The 17,172-nt window shown below is 41.4% G+C and overlaps 1 protein-coding gene across 10 annotated transcripts in view; it reads left to right on the top strand.

Moving 5' to 3' along the window:
- Positions 1–17,172, top strand: part of mpp7a (MAGUK p55 scaffold protein 7a) — a 594,283-nt gene that overhangs the window by 305,930 nt on the left and 271,181 nt on the right. For 8 of the 10 annotated variants that reach the window (XM_068014202.1, XM_068014172.1, XM_068014194.1 and 5 more), the window contains one exon: positions 15,105–15,223. The exons of 1 other annotated variant lie outside the window; for it this stretch is intronic. In XM_068014202.1, coding sequence (XP_067870303.1) covers positions 15,105–15,223 — 119 coding nt within the window. Of the gene's footprint in view, positions 1–14,512; positions 14,536–15,104; positions 15,224–17,172 lie in introns of those variants that run through there. One more of the 10 variants, XM_068014213.1, reaches the window with a different exon arrangement.

Here is a 17,172-nt window from a genome sequence, read left to right as displayed (position 1 = left end):
TGATGGAGCTGTATAAAACGCTAGTTAGGCCACAGCTGGAGTACTGTGTACAGTTCTGGGCACCACACTATAGGAAGGAAGTGATTGCACAGGAGCGGGTGCAGAGGAGATTCACCAGGATGTTGCCTGGGTTGGAGCATTTCAGCTATGAAGAGAGACTGAAAAGGCTAGGATTGTTTTCCTTAGAGCAGAGAAGGCTGAAGGGGAACCTGATTGAGGTAAACAAAATTATGAGGGCTTTTGATAGAGCAGATAGGAAGAAATTTTTTCCCTTAACAGAGGGGTCAATAACCAGGGGGCATAGATTTAAGGTAAGGGGCAGGTGGTTTAGAGGGGATTTGAGGAAAAAATTTTCACCCAGAGGGTGGTTGGAATCTGGAATACACTGCCTGAAGATGTGGTAGAGGCAGGAACCCTCACAACATTTAAGAAGTAATTAGATGAGCACTTGAAATGCCATGGCATACAAGGCTGCGGGCCAAGTGCTGGAAAATGGGATTAGAATAGTTAGGTGCTTGATGGCCGGCAGGGACACGATGGGCCGAAGGACCTGTTTCTGTGCTGTATTACTCTGACTCTATTGCCGGAATGCTGTCAACGCCCATAGCCTTTGCAGTATTCAGTGCCTTCAGCCGTTTGTTGATATCACGTGGAGTGAATCGGATTGGCTGAAGACTAGCACCTGTGATGCTGGGGACCTCAAGAAGGCCAAGATGGATCATCCACTTGGCACTTCTGGCTGAAGATGGATGCAAATGCTTCAGCCTTATCTTTTGCACTGATGTGCTGTGCTCACCCATTGTTGAGGATGGGGATATTTGTGGAGCTGCCTCCTCCTGTCAATTGTTTAATTGTCCACCACCATTCGTGACTGGATGTGGCAGGACTGCAGAGCTTTGATCTGATCCGTTGGTTGTGGGATCGCTTAGCCCTGTCTATTGCATGCTGCTTCCGCTTTTTGTAATGCATGTAGTCCTGTGTTGCAGCTTCACCAGGCTGACACCTTATATTTAGGTATGCCTGGTGCTGCTCCTAGCATGCTCTCTTGCACTCTTCATTGAACCAGGGTTGGTCCCACAGCTTGATGGGAATGATGGCGTGGGGGATATGTCGGGCCATGAGGTTGCAGATTGTGCTTTAATATAATTCTGTTGCTGCTGATGGCCCACAGCGCTTCATGGATGCCCAGTTTGAGTTGCTGGATGTGTTCGAAATCTATCCCATTCAGGACAGTGGTAGTGCCACACAACACGGTGATGGGTATCCTCAGTGTGAAGGTGGGACTTTGTCTCCACACAGACTGTGCTGTGGTTACTCCTACCAATACTGTCTTGACAGATGCATTTGTGGCAGATTGATTGGTGAAGACGAGGTCAAGTATGTTTTTCCCTTTGTTGGTTCGCTCACCACCTGCCACAGACCCAGTCTAACAGCTATGTCCTTTAGGACTTGGCCAGCTCAGTCAGTAGTGGTGCTACGGAGCCACTCTTGGTAATGGACATTGAAGCCCCCACCCAGAGTATATTCTGTGCCCTTGCTACCCTCAGTTCTTTTTCCAATTGGTGTTCAACATGGAGGAGCACTGATTCATCAGCTGAGGGGTGGGTGGGAGTGGGGTGTGGTGGCGAGATGTGTGGTAAGTGGTAATCAGCAGGAGGTTTCCTTGCCCTTGTTTAACCAGATGCCATAAGACTTCACTGGGTCCGGTGTCAATGTTGAGGACTTCCTGAGCAACTCCCTCCTGCCTGTATACCACTGTGCCGCCACCTCTGGTGGGTCTGTCCTGCTGGTCAGAAAGGACATACCCAGGAATCGTGGTGGTGAGTGCTTTGCCTCAGTGTTTACCAGACATGAGGACTTTGCCAAAACTGTAGTGAACAAGGAGGGTGTTGGGACATAGATCAGCTTAAGAAAAGATAGAGGAGGTACTAGAAAGTCTGGCACTACTTAGAATGGATAAGTCACCTGGTTTGGATGAGATCCATCTCCGGTTGCTGAGGGAAATAAGGGTAGTAATTGCTGAATTGCTGGCCACGATCTTCCAATCCTGCTTATATACAGGGGCAGTGCCAGAGGGCTGGAAGATTGAAATTTTTAAGCCTTGTTCAGAAAAGCAGAGCAGGATAAACCTGGCAGTTACAGACCAGTCAGTTTAATGTTTTTATTTATTCAATCATGGGATGTGGGTGTCACTGGCTAGGCCAGTAATTATTGCCCATCCCTAATTGCCATTGAGAAGGTCTATGATGGGAAAGCTATTAGAGACAGTAATCAAAGAGAAAATTAATAGCTTCTTGGACAAGTGTGGACTAATACATACGAACATACAAATTAGGAACAATTTGTTCATTCGTTCCATTCGTCCTCTTGAGCCTTCTCCACCATTTGATAAGATCATGGCTGATCTGAATGTGGCCTCAACTCCACGTTCCTGTCTGCCCCCCATAACACTCGACTCCCTGGTCGATTAAGAATCCATCTAACTCAGCCTTGAGGAGATTCCATGACCCACTCTCTACTGCTCTCTGAGGAAGTGAATTCCACAGACTAATGGCCCTCAGAAAAAATTTCTTCTCGTCTCCGTCTTAAATGGGAGACCCCTTATTTTTAAACAGTATCCCCTCGTTCTAGTCTCGCCCATAAGTGGAAACAACCTTGTAGGATCCACCCTGTCAAGTCCCCTCAGGATCTTATGTTTCAGTAAGATCATCTCTTATTCTTCTCAACTCCAACGGGTATAGGCCCAACCTGTTCAGGTTTTCCCCATAAGATAACCCCTTCATCCCAGGAATCAGTCGAGTGAACCTTCTCGGAGCTGCTAATGCAATTTTATCCTTTTTTTAAGTAAGGAGAGCAAAACTGTACACAGTACTCCAGATGTGGTCTCCCTAAGGCCCTGTACAGCTGTAGCAAAGCTTCCCCTTGCAATAAACGACAACATTCCATTTTCATTCCTAATCAATTGCTGTACCTGCATACTAACTTTTCATGATTCATGTACCAGGACACCCAGATCCCTCTGCACTGCAGAGTTCTGCAGTCTCTCTCCATTTAAATAATATCCTGTGTTTTCATTCTTCCTGCCAAAGTGGACAAGTACACATTTTCCCATCTGCTAAATATTTTGCCCACTCACATAACCTATATATATCCCTTTTGTAGACTCTTTATGCCCTCTTGAGAACTTACCTTCCTACCTATCTTTGTGTCATCTGCAAATTTAGCTACCATGCATTCGGTCCCTTCATGCAGGTCACTAATATACATTGTAACTCGCTGAGGCCCCAACATTGATCCCTGAGGCACTCCACTAGTTAGAGTTTGCCAACCCAAAAATGACCAATTTATCCCTACTCTCTGCTTTCTGTTAGCTAACCAATCCTCTATTCATGCTAATATGTTACCCCCAACAGTATGATCTTGTGTAGTACCTTTTATGTGGCACCTTATCGAATGCCTTTTGGAAATACAAGTACACCATGTTTACAGGTTCCCCTTTATCCACGTTGCTTGTTACATCCTCAAAGAACTCTAATAAATTCATTACGATTTCGCTTTCAGAAAACCATTTTGACTCTGCCTGATTGCACAGGGGAGGCGGTGGCGTAGTGGTATTTTTTTTTCTTTGGCCTCCTTATCTCGAGAGACAATGGGTAAGCGCCTGGAGGTGGTCAGTGGTGTGTGGAGCAGCACCTGGAGTGGCTATAAAGGCCAATTCTAGAGTGACATGCTCTTCCACAGGTGCTGCAGAAAAATGTGTTTGTCGGGGCTGTTACACAGTTGGCTCTCCCCTTGCGCTTCTGTCTTTTTTCTCCTGCCAACTGCTAAGTCTCTTCGACTCGCCACACTTTAGCCCTGCCTTCATGGCTGCCCGCCAGCTGCTGCTTTCACATGCGTTGAAGTCCTCTGAAGAAGGAATTTTCCTCCACACAAGATCAGGGGGCAGGTTGTTCAACCTTGCCCGTCTAAGAGCGAAATCCAAAGTATGGAAAGTCCTCATCAGGGAACTCCTCTTTGCTGACGATGCTGCTTTAACATCCCACACTGAAGAGTGCCTGCAGAGTCTCATCGACAGGTTTGCGGCTGCCTGCAATGAATTTGGCCTAACCATAAGCCTCAAGAAAATGAACATCATGGGGCAGGACGTCAGAAATGCTCCATCCATCAATATTGGCGACCACGCTCTGGAAGTGGTTCAAGAGTTCACCTACCTAGGCTCAACTATCACCAGTAACCTGTCTCTAGATGCAGAAATCAACAAGCACATGGGAAAGGCTTCCACTGCTATGTCCAGACTGGCCAAGCGAGTGTGGGAAAATGGCGCACTGACACGGAACGCAAAAGTCCGAGTGTATCAGGCCTGTGTCCTCAGTACCTTGCTCTATGGCAGCGAGGCCTGGACAACGTATGTCAGCCAAGAGCGACGTCTCAATTCATTCCATCTTCGCTGCCTTCGGAGAATACTTGGCATCAGGTGGCAGGACCGTATCTCCAACACAGAATTCCTCGAGGCGGCCAACATCCCCAGCTTATACACACTACTGAGTCAGCGGCGCTTGAGATGGCTTGGCCATGTGAGCCGCATGGAAGATGGCAGGATCCCCAAAGACACATTGTACAGCGAGCTCGCCACTGGTATCAGAGCCACCGGCCGTCCATGTCTCCGCTATAAAGACGTCTGCAAACGCGACATGAAATCCTGTGACATTGATCACAAGTCGTGGGAGTCAGTTGCCAGCGTCCGCCAGAGCTGGCGGGCAGCCATAAAGGTGGTGCTGAAGTGTGGTGAGTCGAAGAGACTTAGTAGTTGGCAGGAAAAAAGACAGAGGCGCAAGGGGAGAGCCAACTGTGTAACAGCCCCGACAAACAAATTTCTCTGCAGCACCTATGGAAGAGCCTGTCACTCTAGAATTGGCCTTTATAGGCACTCCAGGCGCTGCTTCACAAACCACTGACCACCTCCAGGCGCTTATCCATTGTCTCTCGAGATAAGGAGGCCAAAGAAGACATTAATCCCATATTCCCTACCACATCCCCACCTTCCCTCAATTCTCCTACCACCTACCTACACTGGGGGCAATTTACAATGGCCAATTTACATTTCAACCTGCAAGTCTTTGGCTGTGGGAGGAAACCGGAGCACCTGGCGGAAACCCACGCGGTCACAGGGAGAACTTGCAAACTCTGCACAGGCAGTACCCAGAACCGAACCCGGGTTGCTAGAGCTGTGAGGCTGCAGTGCTAACCACTGCGCCACGGTGCCGTCCCAATACTTTCCTTTTATTAGCCAAGGCATTGAATATAGGAGCAGGGAGATTATACTAGAACTGCATTAAAAAAAAGTTAGGCTGCAGCTAGAATACTGCTTACAGCATTATAGGAAGGATGCGATTGCACGAAAGAGGGTACAGAGGAGATTTACAAAGATGTTGTCAGGAATGGGGAATTTGAGATTGAAGACAGAATTGATAGACTGGGGTTGCTTTCTTGGGAACAGAGGAGGCTGAGGGAAGATTTAATTTGTGTGTTTAAAATTATGAGGGGCCTACATCAAATGGCTACAAAGGACTTATTTCGATTAGCCGAGATAGTAATAACCGGGGACATAGTTTTGAAGTAATTGACAGAAGAATTGGAGGGGAGTTGAGTAATTTTTTTTATCCAGAGGGTGGTAGGGGTCTAGAACTCTCTACCTGAAAGGATAATAGAGGCAGAAAGCCTCAGTAGATTTAAAAAAAGACTTTGGGATGCACTTGAAGTGCTGTAACCTACAGGGCTACAGACCAAGAGCTGGAAAGTGGAATTAGGCTGGATAACTTTTTTTGGCTGGCACAGACACAATGGGCCAAATGGCCGCCTCCTCTGCTGAAAAATTTCTATGTTTCTAAAAGGAGCAGGAGCTGCATGGATACAAAATTAACTAAGTGGTAGAAACGAGAGTTGTGGTGAATGGCAGTTTTTCAGACTGGAGAGCGATATGCATTGGTGTTCCACTTGGGTTTAGTTCTAGGGCTACTGATGTTTTTGATGTACATTAATGACTTAGACTTGTGGGTCCAGGCCATAATTTTGAAATTAGCAGATGACACAAACTTGGAAGTGCAATCAACAGTGAGGAAGATAATATACTTGAGGAGGACTTAGAATGGCTGGTGGAATTGACAGACACAAAGCAGAAGAAATTCAACACAGTGAGGCGTGAGGTGATGCATTTTCATGGGAAGAATGAGGAGGGACAATGCAAGCTAAAAGGTACAATTTTAAAGGTGGGTGTAAGGAGAGAGAGACTTGGTAGTTGTGCACAAATCTTTGCAGGTGGCAGGACAGGTTAACAAAGCAGTTAATAAGGTATGGTATTAGCCATGGCATATTTGTTAGCACCCTTGCCTCTGAGTCAGGAGGTTGTGTGTTCAAGTTCCACTCCAGAGACTTGAGCACATAAATCAAGGCTGACATCCCAGTGCAGTACTGAGGGAGTGTTGCATTGTCGAAGGCCTGGTCTTTCAGACTTGACGTTGAAGCAAGTCCCCATCTGCCCCCTCAAATGGATGTCAAAGATCCCACAGCACTATTTTGAAGAAGAGCAAGGGAGTTATCCTGATTAATATTTATCCCTCAGTCAACATCACAAAGAAAACGGATTATTTGGTCATTATCACATTGCTGTTTGTGGTAGCTTTCCCTGAGCAAATTGCCTGCTACATTTCTTAGATTAGTGCCAACATTTGTGAAGTATTTCTTTGGCTTTGAAGTGCTTTGGAACCTCCTATGGCCATGAAAGATGCTAGATCCTCAGGTTTATAAATAGAGGCATAATTTCTGAAAGCCAGGAAGTTGTACTAAACCTAGCTAAAGGACCAGTTTAGCCCCTGCTGGAGTAGTGTCCAATTCTGGACTCATACGAATTAGGAGCAAAAGCAGGCCATTCAGCCCCTTGAGCCTGCTCCGCCATTAATAAGATCACAGCTGATCTGTTTGTGTTTCAAATTCCACACTCCCATCTACCCCCGATAATCTTTGATTCCCTTGCCTAATAAGAATCTATTTACCTCTGCCTAAAAATGTTCAATGATCCCGCCTACACCACCTTCTGAGGCAGAGTTCCAAAGTCGCACAACCCTCAAAGAAACAATTTCTCCTCATTTCCGTCCAAAAAGGGCGACCCTAATTTTAAAACAGCGCCCCCTAGTTCTGGACTCATCCACAAGAGAAAACATCCTTTCCATATCCACCTTGTCAAGACCGTTCAGGATCTTATATACTTGGATCTTATATACTTCAATCAAGTCTCCCCTCACTCTTCTAAACTCCAGTGAAAATTAGCCCAGTCTGTCCAACCTTTCCTCATAAGACAACCCACTCATTCTAGGTATCAATCTAGTAAACCTTCTCTGAACCACCTCCAATGCATTTACATCCTTCCTTAAATAAGGAGACCAAAACTGCACACAGTATTCGAGATGGAGTCTCACCAATGCCCTGTATAACTGAAGCATCACATCGTTCCTTTTATTTTCAGTTCCTCTCTTAATAAAAGATTGCATTCCATTAGCCTTCTTTATGACTTGCTGTACTTGCAGACTATCTTATTGCGACTCATGCAATAGAACACCTAGATCTCCCTGCACCTCGGAATTTTGCAGTCGTTCTCCGTTTAAGTAATACTCTGCTTTTTTTATTCTTCCTGCCAAAGTGAATAACTTCACATTTTCCCACATTATACTCCATCTGCCAGATTTTTGCCCACTCCCTCAACCTATCTATATCGGTCTGCAACCTCCTTATGTCCTTTTCACAACATATTTTCATACCTATCTTTGTCATCTGCAAATGTAGCTACCAAGCCATTGCTCTCCTCATCTAAGTCATTGAGATAAATTGTTAAAGTTGAGGCCCCAGCACAGACCCCTGCGGAGCTCCACTTGTCACATCCGATCATTCAGAAAAGGACCCATTTATACATACTCTCTATTTTCTGCCAGCCAGCCAATTTTTTATCCATGCTAATGGGTTACTTCCTACACCATGAGCTCTTAATTTGTGCAATAACTTTTTATGTGGCACCTTGTCACCAGACTCTAGGAAGGACATGAAGGTTTTGGAGAGGGTACAGAAAAGATTTCTGCTAACAGTTCCAGGGAAGAGGGATGACAGTTGTACGGATATACTGAAAAACAGAGATTACTTTCCTTGGAGCAGAGAAGGCTAAGGGGGAATTTGATAGAGATGTTTAAATCATGAAGGGTTTAGAGATGGTAAATGAAGAGAAACTTTGTCAATAACTTGAGGGTTGGATCACCAAAGGGTACAATTTTAAGATGATTGGCAAAAGAGCCAGAAGCAATATGAGGGAAAACTTTTTTATTCAACAAATGGTTAGGATTTGGAATGCACTGACTGATAAGGTGGTAAAGACAGGTTTATTAGTAGCTCGAGAGAGAATTTGACACATAATGAAGGAAAAAATATGCAGGGATATGGAGAAAGAGCCAGAGAGTGGAACGAACTTTGCAAGAGCCAGTGTTGACTCAGGTTGAATGGCTTCCTTCTCTGTACGATTCTATGGTTCCTTATCCTGTAGCTTAAAAAGAAATTATTTGTTTAATTGTGTATATGCAAAATGAATAGCAGCAAAAATGTGCTGTGAAAGATTTTGAAGTCCTGCAGTCATTTTTGCAAGAGCCATGTAACCATTTAGAAATGACTGACCCACTTCAAACTCGTGCCAAATTTGCATCCACACAAGAAAAGTGTATCTTTTACTTCTGTTGCATATTGACCAGCATTAAAATGGTAATTGGTAATGGAGAAACAAATGTTCCATTGGGAGTGTTTGGTTGCACTTTGTTAACTTTTTGTCTGGCTGAGGCAACCATTTCTCATACAGATATAAATGAACAATTTATTGTTTACTTCTCCGTTTTAATTTATTTGAATTCCTTTCCTCACTGTGGGTATATGCCTCAGCTGAATTGTTCTATCTTGCAGATGGCCTGGCTAAGCCTGGAGATTTGCTGTGTGGAAAATTAAGGCTGACGCTGAACAGGTCATACCACTGTGTTTGTAAGATCTGCAAACTACAATTTGGTGATAGTTGTATAAGTTTAAAATATAGCTTGGAAAGGGGTCTGTCCATTTTGGAAACATAGCCCCTTGACCTCCCTAGGCAGTATAGAACTAGTTGGCTGTGTTCTCTGTCTGTAACCGTGATGGAGTCCATAGACTACATTTGTCAAAACAAACCCCTGTCAACAGTTATTATAAACTTTTGTTATTTCCTGTGTGTTAATGCTTTGATACACTTGGGTATAGTCCCTAACTATGAATTTCTAAAATCTTTATCTGTAAGATGACAACTTGTGCTCTGGACAGTGGTAATAATTTAATTTGTTCTGTCATCTGTTTCTGCACTGATAAATCAAAAGTATAAACTCTACTCAAGACTGTCACTGTTGAAGACCTTCAGCAGATCAAATACAGCAGTATTATGTGGTTCATTTTATTGAACTGGATAATACATGTATTAATATGAGCAAAATTGGTTTCTTTTTACCACAAAGCATTTTGCGGAGCTTTGTTTGTTTAAAAAATTAGGAATTTGAATTTAAATTTCAGACCACCACTGAATGTATAACAATTTTTAAATGAAGTTATGTCAAGGAATGTTTCAGGTAATTGAGTCCTGTTTAACAGAGTAATTTTAATGTTGGAGAATTAAATTTTGCCTCCTTTTGGATGGAATTTGATAAGTGTCCAAATATTTAGGAAACAAACTGATAGAAGCAATCCGAGAGTACAAAATTTACCTGAAGGTACAAGCAGTATTCAGATAAATTGGTTGCAAACTAAAGATCTAAGTATCTATGCACCAATTCAAGAAATGGTCATGGGGACCGTTACCATAAGGTTATGACAGGTAGAACCACGACTGGAGAATTTGTTAGTAAAATCACCCCCCCCCCCCCCCCGCCAACCCTGCTCCCCCCAGCATAGCCTCATGATTTCCTTGTAGCCCAGTGAAACTTTGAATAGCTTATTTATTCTTAGGGTGATTCTAAACATTAATAGTGCCTTAAAAATATGAGTTTTAAAAAAAAGTGGAGAAGCCCTGTTCTGGATTACTTAGTGCAAATTACTTAAATTTTTAATTTGCCAGCATGTTATTAAGTATGCAAAGCACTGAATCAGGGGACTGTCTATAATTTACATTGGAGGAAAGATTCAAAAGCTTAAAGTCTAGCAAGAAATATTGTGATGGTGCTTCGGGTCACAATTTTATTTTTATAATGTTCCGTTAAGCATTCCTTTAAGATGACATCCTTTTTACAGAGTCATAAAAGCATCATATTTAAATCAGTCTCTATTGCATGCTGTTATTTTATCATTTTTTTTAGCAGCTTACAGGTTTTATAATAGATTAATTTTTTGCAGAATCTAATTTTTTTCACAGTCCTGTATTGTTCCAACAGTTGCTTTTACTTAGTTTTGTATTTCCAACCTTCTCAGCATTACCTTGTAATGGGAATGCTTTTGATATAACTCTCTGTCATTGCATAGTAGAAACTTTACTGATATTAAGGACTGTCTTCAGTTGCTTACATAGCCTTGTTGACTAGGTTTATTAGAAGTTATTTAAATAAATGGAATGGTTCTTGTTATTACTGATTAAAATCGGCTTGAAAGGAGCCAAGGACATTCTTTATGTATTAACAGCACTTTTTCATATTACGAACTGGCAAGGTTTCATGGTACAATGAAAAGTGAACCCAGAGCATTCCTTAAGGCTGGAATTTGTGTTCTGCTTTAGTACAGATACCAAATAAAACATGTTGATTTGTTTTATGTGGTGTACTGCAAAACTGCAACATCTCAAAATTGGGCTGGATTCTGTGCGTTGTTAGCATCTTTACAAACTTGATTTGGCCGTTGCTTGTCTGCTAGTGCCCTGCAGAACCATATGGACTGGCTTCATTTAAATATTTTAAAACTTAACACTTGAACCAAGCTTTTGGCCACCTTCCTAATGTCTCCTTCTTTGGCTCAGTGTCAGTAAATTCAACAGGTATTTTGCTTCGGTCTTCACTATAGAGGATACAAGTACCATCCCAGAAATAACTCTAAATCAGGAAATGGAAGGGATGGAGGAACTCAAGAAAATTAAAGTCACCAGGGACGTGGTACTGAGCAAACTGTTGGAGCTGTGGGCTGACAAGTCCCCAGGGCCTGATGGACTTCATCCTACGGTCTTAAAAGAAGTGGCCAGTGAAATGGTTGATGCATTGGTTTAATTTTCCAAAATTCCCTAGATTCGGGGAAGCTTCCATTAGATTGGAAAATAGTGAATGTAATTCCTTTATTCAAGAAAGGGAGGGAGACAGAAAGCAAGAAACTACAGACCAGTTAGCTTAACATCTGTCTTAGGGAAAATGTTAGTTATTATTGATGTTATAGCAGGGCACTTAGAAAAATTCAAGGTAATCAGGCAGAGTCAACATAGTTTTGTGAAAGGGAAATCATGTTTAACCAATTTATTGGAGTCCTTCGAAGAAGTAACATGTGCTGTGTATGTACTGTGTTTAAATTTCCAGAAGGCCTTTGATAAGGTGCCACATCAAAGGTTATTGCGGAAAATAAAAGCTCATGGTGTAGGGGGTAACATATTGGCATTGTTACAACCATCCGCTCCAGTCAAAGCCCCCAATCAAAATATACGATTCTGATTGTGGCGGGAGAAACGCACTGTTAATTCAATTCCGTCGCTCCACAGATCGCCTTGCATGACATTTTAAACTTTCCAAAGTAAAGAAAGACCCAGCCAAATTGTACCATCTATTAACCCCCGAATGAGGCTAACCAAACCAGGTGTCTTTAAATCAACAAATTAACTCTTTAATTAGAAGAACTAAATTCTTAAAGACTATGAAGATATAACCAACATTTAAAATAGAAAAAAATTGGAGTCCTTTCAAATTTACAGTCCAATGTTGCTTGAGGTCCTCCCAGCCGTCCAATGGGGGAAAAAAGATTCTTCCACAGTAGAACAGTCCTTAGTCTAATACTAGCAGTAAGTGATGCTTTCCTTCTGCCTCGAATTTCAGCATTTAATAACTTGCAAACACTTTCAATAGAATCACTATGACTTCAGAGTTTTTGAGGGATAAAAGCTTGTCACAGTCTAACTTCCCTTCCTTTTGTTCAAATTATCAGAGATCTCTGTTTTGGCTTGACTTTTTTTTAGAATTTTGAGAGATAATAATTAAACAGACTAAAATTCTCTTCCTTCAGTTTAAATGGTTGCGAGCTCTTTTTTCAGGTGCTAACACCACAACTGTCTGTCTGTGTGTGTTCTGTTAGAACAGACTGTCTTCAACCAAAAAGCCAGTTCAAAATTGAATTGTAACAAATGTATCGCTTGATATAACCAAGTGGCTATATCCATGGTAACGAGAATGCACCCTTTGAATTGTAGTCTCCGAATGGTTGTATTCAACAGCTACCGAAAATGCATTTTCTCTAACTCCTGAGGCTTGCTGGTTCTTAAGGCAGTACAGATCCTTTGCCAGCCTTAAAGGAAAACAGCATATTCCCCGGAGAAAAAAAAACTACAGGACCATGACAGCATGGATAGGAGATTGAATAGCTAAAGGGAAACCGAGAGTAGGCGTAAATGGGTCATTTTCTGGTTGGCAAGATGTAACAAGTGGTATGCTGCAGGGATCAGTGCTGGGGTCTCAACTTTTTACAATTTATATAAATTACCTGGATCAAGGGACTGAAGGAATGGCTGCTAAATTTTCTGATGACGCAAAGATAGGTAGGAAAGTAAGTTGTGAAGCGGACATGCAGAGACTACAAAGGAATATAGATAAGTTAAGTGAGTGGGCAAAGACCTGTCAAATAGAGTATAATGTACGAAAATGTGAAATTGTCCATTTTGGCAGGAAGAATAAAAAAGAAGCATATTATCTAAATAGAGATTGCAGAGCTCTGAGATGCAGAGGGATCTGTGTCTCAGAGGGCATGAATCGCAAAAGGTTAGTATACAGGTGCAGCAAGTAATTGGGAAAGCTAATAAAATATTATCGTTTATTGCAAGGAGAATTGAATACAAAAGTAGGGAGGTTATGCTTCAGTTATATTGGGCATTGGTGAGACCACATCTGGAGTATTGTGTGCAGTATTGGTCTTATTTAAGGAAGGATGTAAATGCATTGGAGGAAGTTCAGAGAAGGTTTACTAGACTAATACCTGGAATGGGCAGGTTGTCTTATGAGGAAAGGTTGTACTGGCTAGGCTTGTATCCGCTGGAATTTAGGAGAATAAGAGGCAACTTGAATGAAACATATAAGATCTTGAGGGGTCTTAACAGGGTGGATGTGAAAAGGATGTTTCCCCTTGTGGGAGTATTTAGAACTAGGGGTTGAGAAGGCTCAAGGGGCTGGTGGCCTACTCCTGCTCCTAATTCATATGTTCGTAGTTTTTGTCTCATTACATTCCCATGAAACACTTTGGAACGTTTCACTATGTTAAAGGCACTACATATTTGCAACTTGTTTGCTTGCTGCTGGAATGTTAAAATTGTAAGTTTCAGCGGAGAATTGTCACACACAACCTTAAAGTTCTGGGTTGTTGCCCCTTATATGCTATTTGTTTACAAAAGTGGTTTAAAATAAACTTCAAGTGGTACAGATGCTTTTCTGGACTTGTGTTCCATTGGGGACAAGTGTCCTTTTGTAACTTCAGTAATCGAAAAACTATGAAGGAATGAAGACGGTGACCTTGTGCCACCACAGGGATGGTATAATTTTTGCTATTGATCTGGTTCCATGATGGTTATGATTTCCAAATAAACACGGCACTTGATGCCCTCAAGTGATCTAATTTTATTTCTGCCCATTTCTACCATTAATGCAGCATTAAACCACTGAACCACCAGAACAAACGTGCACTTGCTTTGATCTTGAAGTTTTACTTTCAAAACCGAAGTGGATAGAATACTGAATCTGGAGTTTTTATTTCACCACAATTTTTACTCTATTTCCGTTCTGCCATTCTTAATAAAATTATTTTTTATTCTAATTTTGAAAATCTGAAGATAAGAAGCCAACCATAGTAAACTATGTTAATACACAATTCAGTTTCTTCAAAACATATTATATGTAGGAATTACAATGCATTTTCACTTTTAGATTGACACTATTTTCACTTCTCTTTTCCCTTGCTCAACAAAACAAAGTATGCGTTCAAGAGCATATTTGTGCATAGTTTCCGATAAAACAATTCTGGGAACCGTAATCAAAATGTCTCATAAACACAGATTACACATTTACCTATTCTCATTTTTAAAAGGACGTGTACGGATTCATTCATTCAGTTTGGCTTTCTGTTAAACTAGGGGGAAGAAAACGGAACTTGGTTGTATTGTATGACAACTATTTCCTCCTTTGTTTTATCCCCTTTCCCTAGTACAGGAAACAAGCACTGTAGGCGAAAAGTGAAAGGACTATAGTACATGTTGCTGTAGTTAATTGTATGGTAAGCAAATCTTTAAGGGGCTTGGATGATGTTGGTTAAAATCTAGGGATAATGGCATGTGAAATAATGGTTCTCTGGAGGCCATCATAAGCTGCCTGTCTTTGTAAACTGTAGCTGGGTGAAAGCAGCAGATTGCCCCTTTGCCCTGTGTAATCCTCCTGGAAAAGTAAACATATGGTGCGATTTGACTTTAAATAATGCCAGGTTACCTCCCTAAAGGGGGTTTGAGCTTTCACTATTGCTGCATTACTTTGACTCATGTTGATGGCTGTTGCCTGATGGATGGATTGTGTTTTATGCTACCGTGGAACAGTGTGCTACTGTCTGCCTCTTGGAGGCTTTAGGGGAAGCATGCCACTCATAGTTGGGACAGTGCTTTTTGTAAACTTGGGTATCTCCAGAGATTTTGGAATCTGCTGATTCTGCTGAAGTTCTGTTTCACAGCCTGTGGATTTCCACAATTTAAAAAAAATGAAGCACTCCAGACAGGCAGTTGCAGAACAAGTGTCAGTTAATTTGATGAAAATTTCTGTTGCATTACTCTTATTGTGTTTCATAATTATTCACAGGTCTGTATGAATTGTTGGCTTCCTTGCCAACCCAGCTGCAGTCACATGTGAACAGCCAGGAAGATCTGACCTTCCTACGGGATATGTTTGGTGAAAAAAGCCTTCATTCACTAGTAAAGGTAACCACAGTATAAACTAACCAAGAAAGCATATGGAAAAATGTTTTGCCGACCATGTTATTGCTAGATAAAAACAAGTAGCTTTTTATTCCACGAGCTTTATTATGAACATAGCTTGAGTGGAAGTTGTGAAAAGAGACACTTACCAAATTGCACAGATGGATAGTTTTAATGAGGTGATAATCTGGTACACTGCATTAATTTCACCAGCGTATTGTTTTGCTTGAATTGGATTTAGTTTATTAAAAGGAATATAAATTAGAAATCTTTCCACTAAATATTGAAAGAATTGCACTACCCTTGTGGATGCAGTGGACTCTCTGTGACCAAGGCCTCCGCTAATACCGTCTTGAAGCAGTCAGGTGGGGACTCTCAAGAATGCCTCAGGATAAATGGATACTCAATCTTTTACCTAAACCCCTTCTCACCTCTAAAAATGCACTTGGCCTCCACCAAGCGCCTCCCTGGAGCAATGTGGCTAAGATAGGGAACTCAGCCAGCTAAGTTGGGGTTAGAACCTGGCATCCATTGCTGCTTGAAATGTTTGTTGATGCTCTAACATGCTGTTAACTGTACTGCCTTGTATGGGAGATAGAGCAAGCATTTCAAATGTTGATTCTCGGATAGTAATTCCAAAAGTGGCACACACAATTTGGGAGCACATACAAAAATGTCATAGCCACAAAAGCTTCCTGTTCATATCCATTTTTAATATTGTTCAGTTCTCCACCCATCACCCCCTCCCTCCCCCATCTCCCCAAAACTGTTTATTTCTATGTTTTTGATTGAATATTGAGTGCTAGAAATAATTGCATAGGTAGGCTGTGTGAATGATCTGAGTAGAGATGACCAATAATTTAAGGATCCTTCAGCATTGATGGCATTTGTTAAATGAATCCCCACATAATTCAGATTCAATAACTTCAATTTTATCAATACAACTTGTTATAAACAGAAGTATTCAACCATTTGACAGACAAAATAAAAGATTGCTACTTAATGATAATGCCTTGTAACAGTTTGGTTCTTAAAGGATCTGTGATGAGACACTACGAATTGTATTTCTGCACTCGTCCCATTCTACATTAAATAGCAATACAGCATTTCTGTGCCCTTCCCCTTTCCCTGTGAACAAATTTTGCCACTCAAATGGTGCGTATAATATATTTTATGCAATTGCTATTTAAACATACACCAATAGATGGGGTAGAAGTATAGTAGAAGACAGTTACTTGATCAGAGTTATGAGGAAAAGAATTTCACTAATTACTTCAAGTGCATTAAGGATATGCTATGGCACAGGCAGGATCTCTTGCTTTTTGTTTGAAATTTGTTATTTGTTAAGAGAGATGGCCATAGACTTGGCTTTGTTCAAGTGCTGATGTCATAGTACTTCTATTTTTAGCCAGTATTCAAATTGCAATTTGGGATTTTAGGATTAAGAAGGGACAAAATTGATTTTTCTTTTCACCCAAAAGTTGAAAGCTGAGGAATAAATTATCTGGAAGGGCCATTTAAGTTAAGAGTATATATCAGACACGTATAAATGGGTTCAGGAGGTAATGAGATGTGATTTTACAAGCTGTAATAAAAAGGCAGGAGAGGGCAACATACTTGTAAAATTTAATGGAATTTTCCTGCTTCAAATTCATGTTCTTGTGCACCTATTTTCAAACCGTTGTGATCATAAAAGGCATAGGGAAGTAGAATAATCAGATATATTCGTCGAAAGTAACTTGCTCCTTGACTAGTTAGTTATGGTATCAATTACTTGCATCCCGCTCCTAAAATGTTGTTCATACACCAGTAATATTTATCCCATTCTACTGTTCTTCCTTAGCTGCTTTTCAAAGATGACTCGCCAAAGCTTTTTCTGTATTCTGTCATAACTAAAATGTCTAATACTAAAATAAGCCACGTGGCTCCTATCTGTATTGTCTACTCTAAAT

Source organism: Heterodontus francisci, chromosome 2 (assembly GCF_036365525.1).
Source record: "Heterodontus francisci isolate sHetFra1 chromosome 2, sHetFra1.hap1, whole genome shotgun sequence".
Classification (NCBI taxonomy): domain Eukaryota; kingdom Metazoa; phylum Chordata; class Chondrichthyes; order Heterodontiformes; family Heterodontidae; genus Heterodontus; species Heterodontus francisci.
The sequence above is the reverse complement of the archived record's forward strand: the minus strand, read 5'-3'. Positions and strand labels throughout refer to the sequence as shown.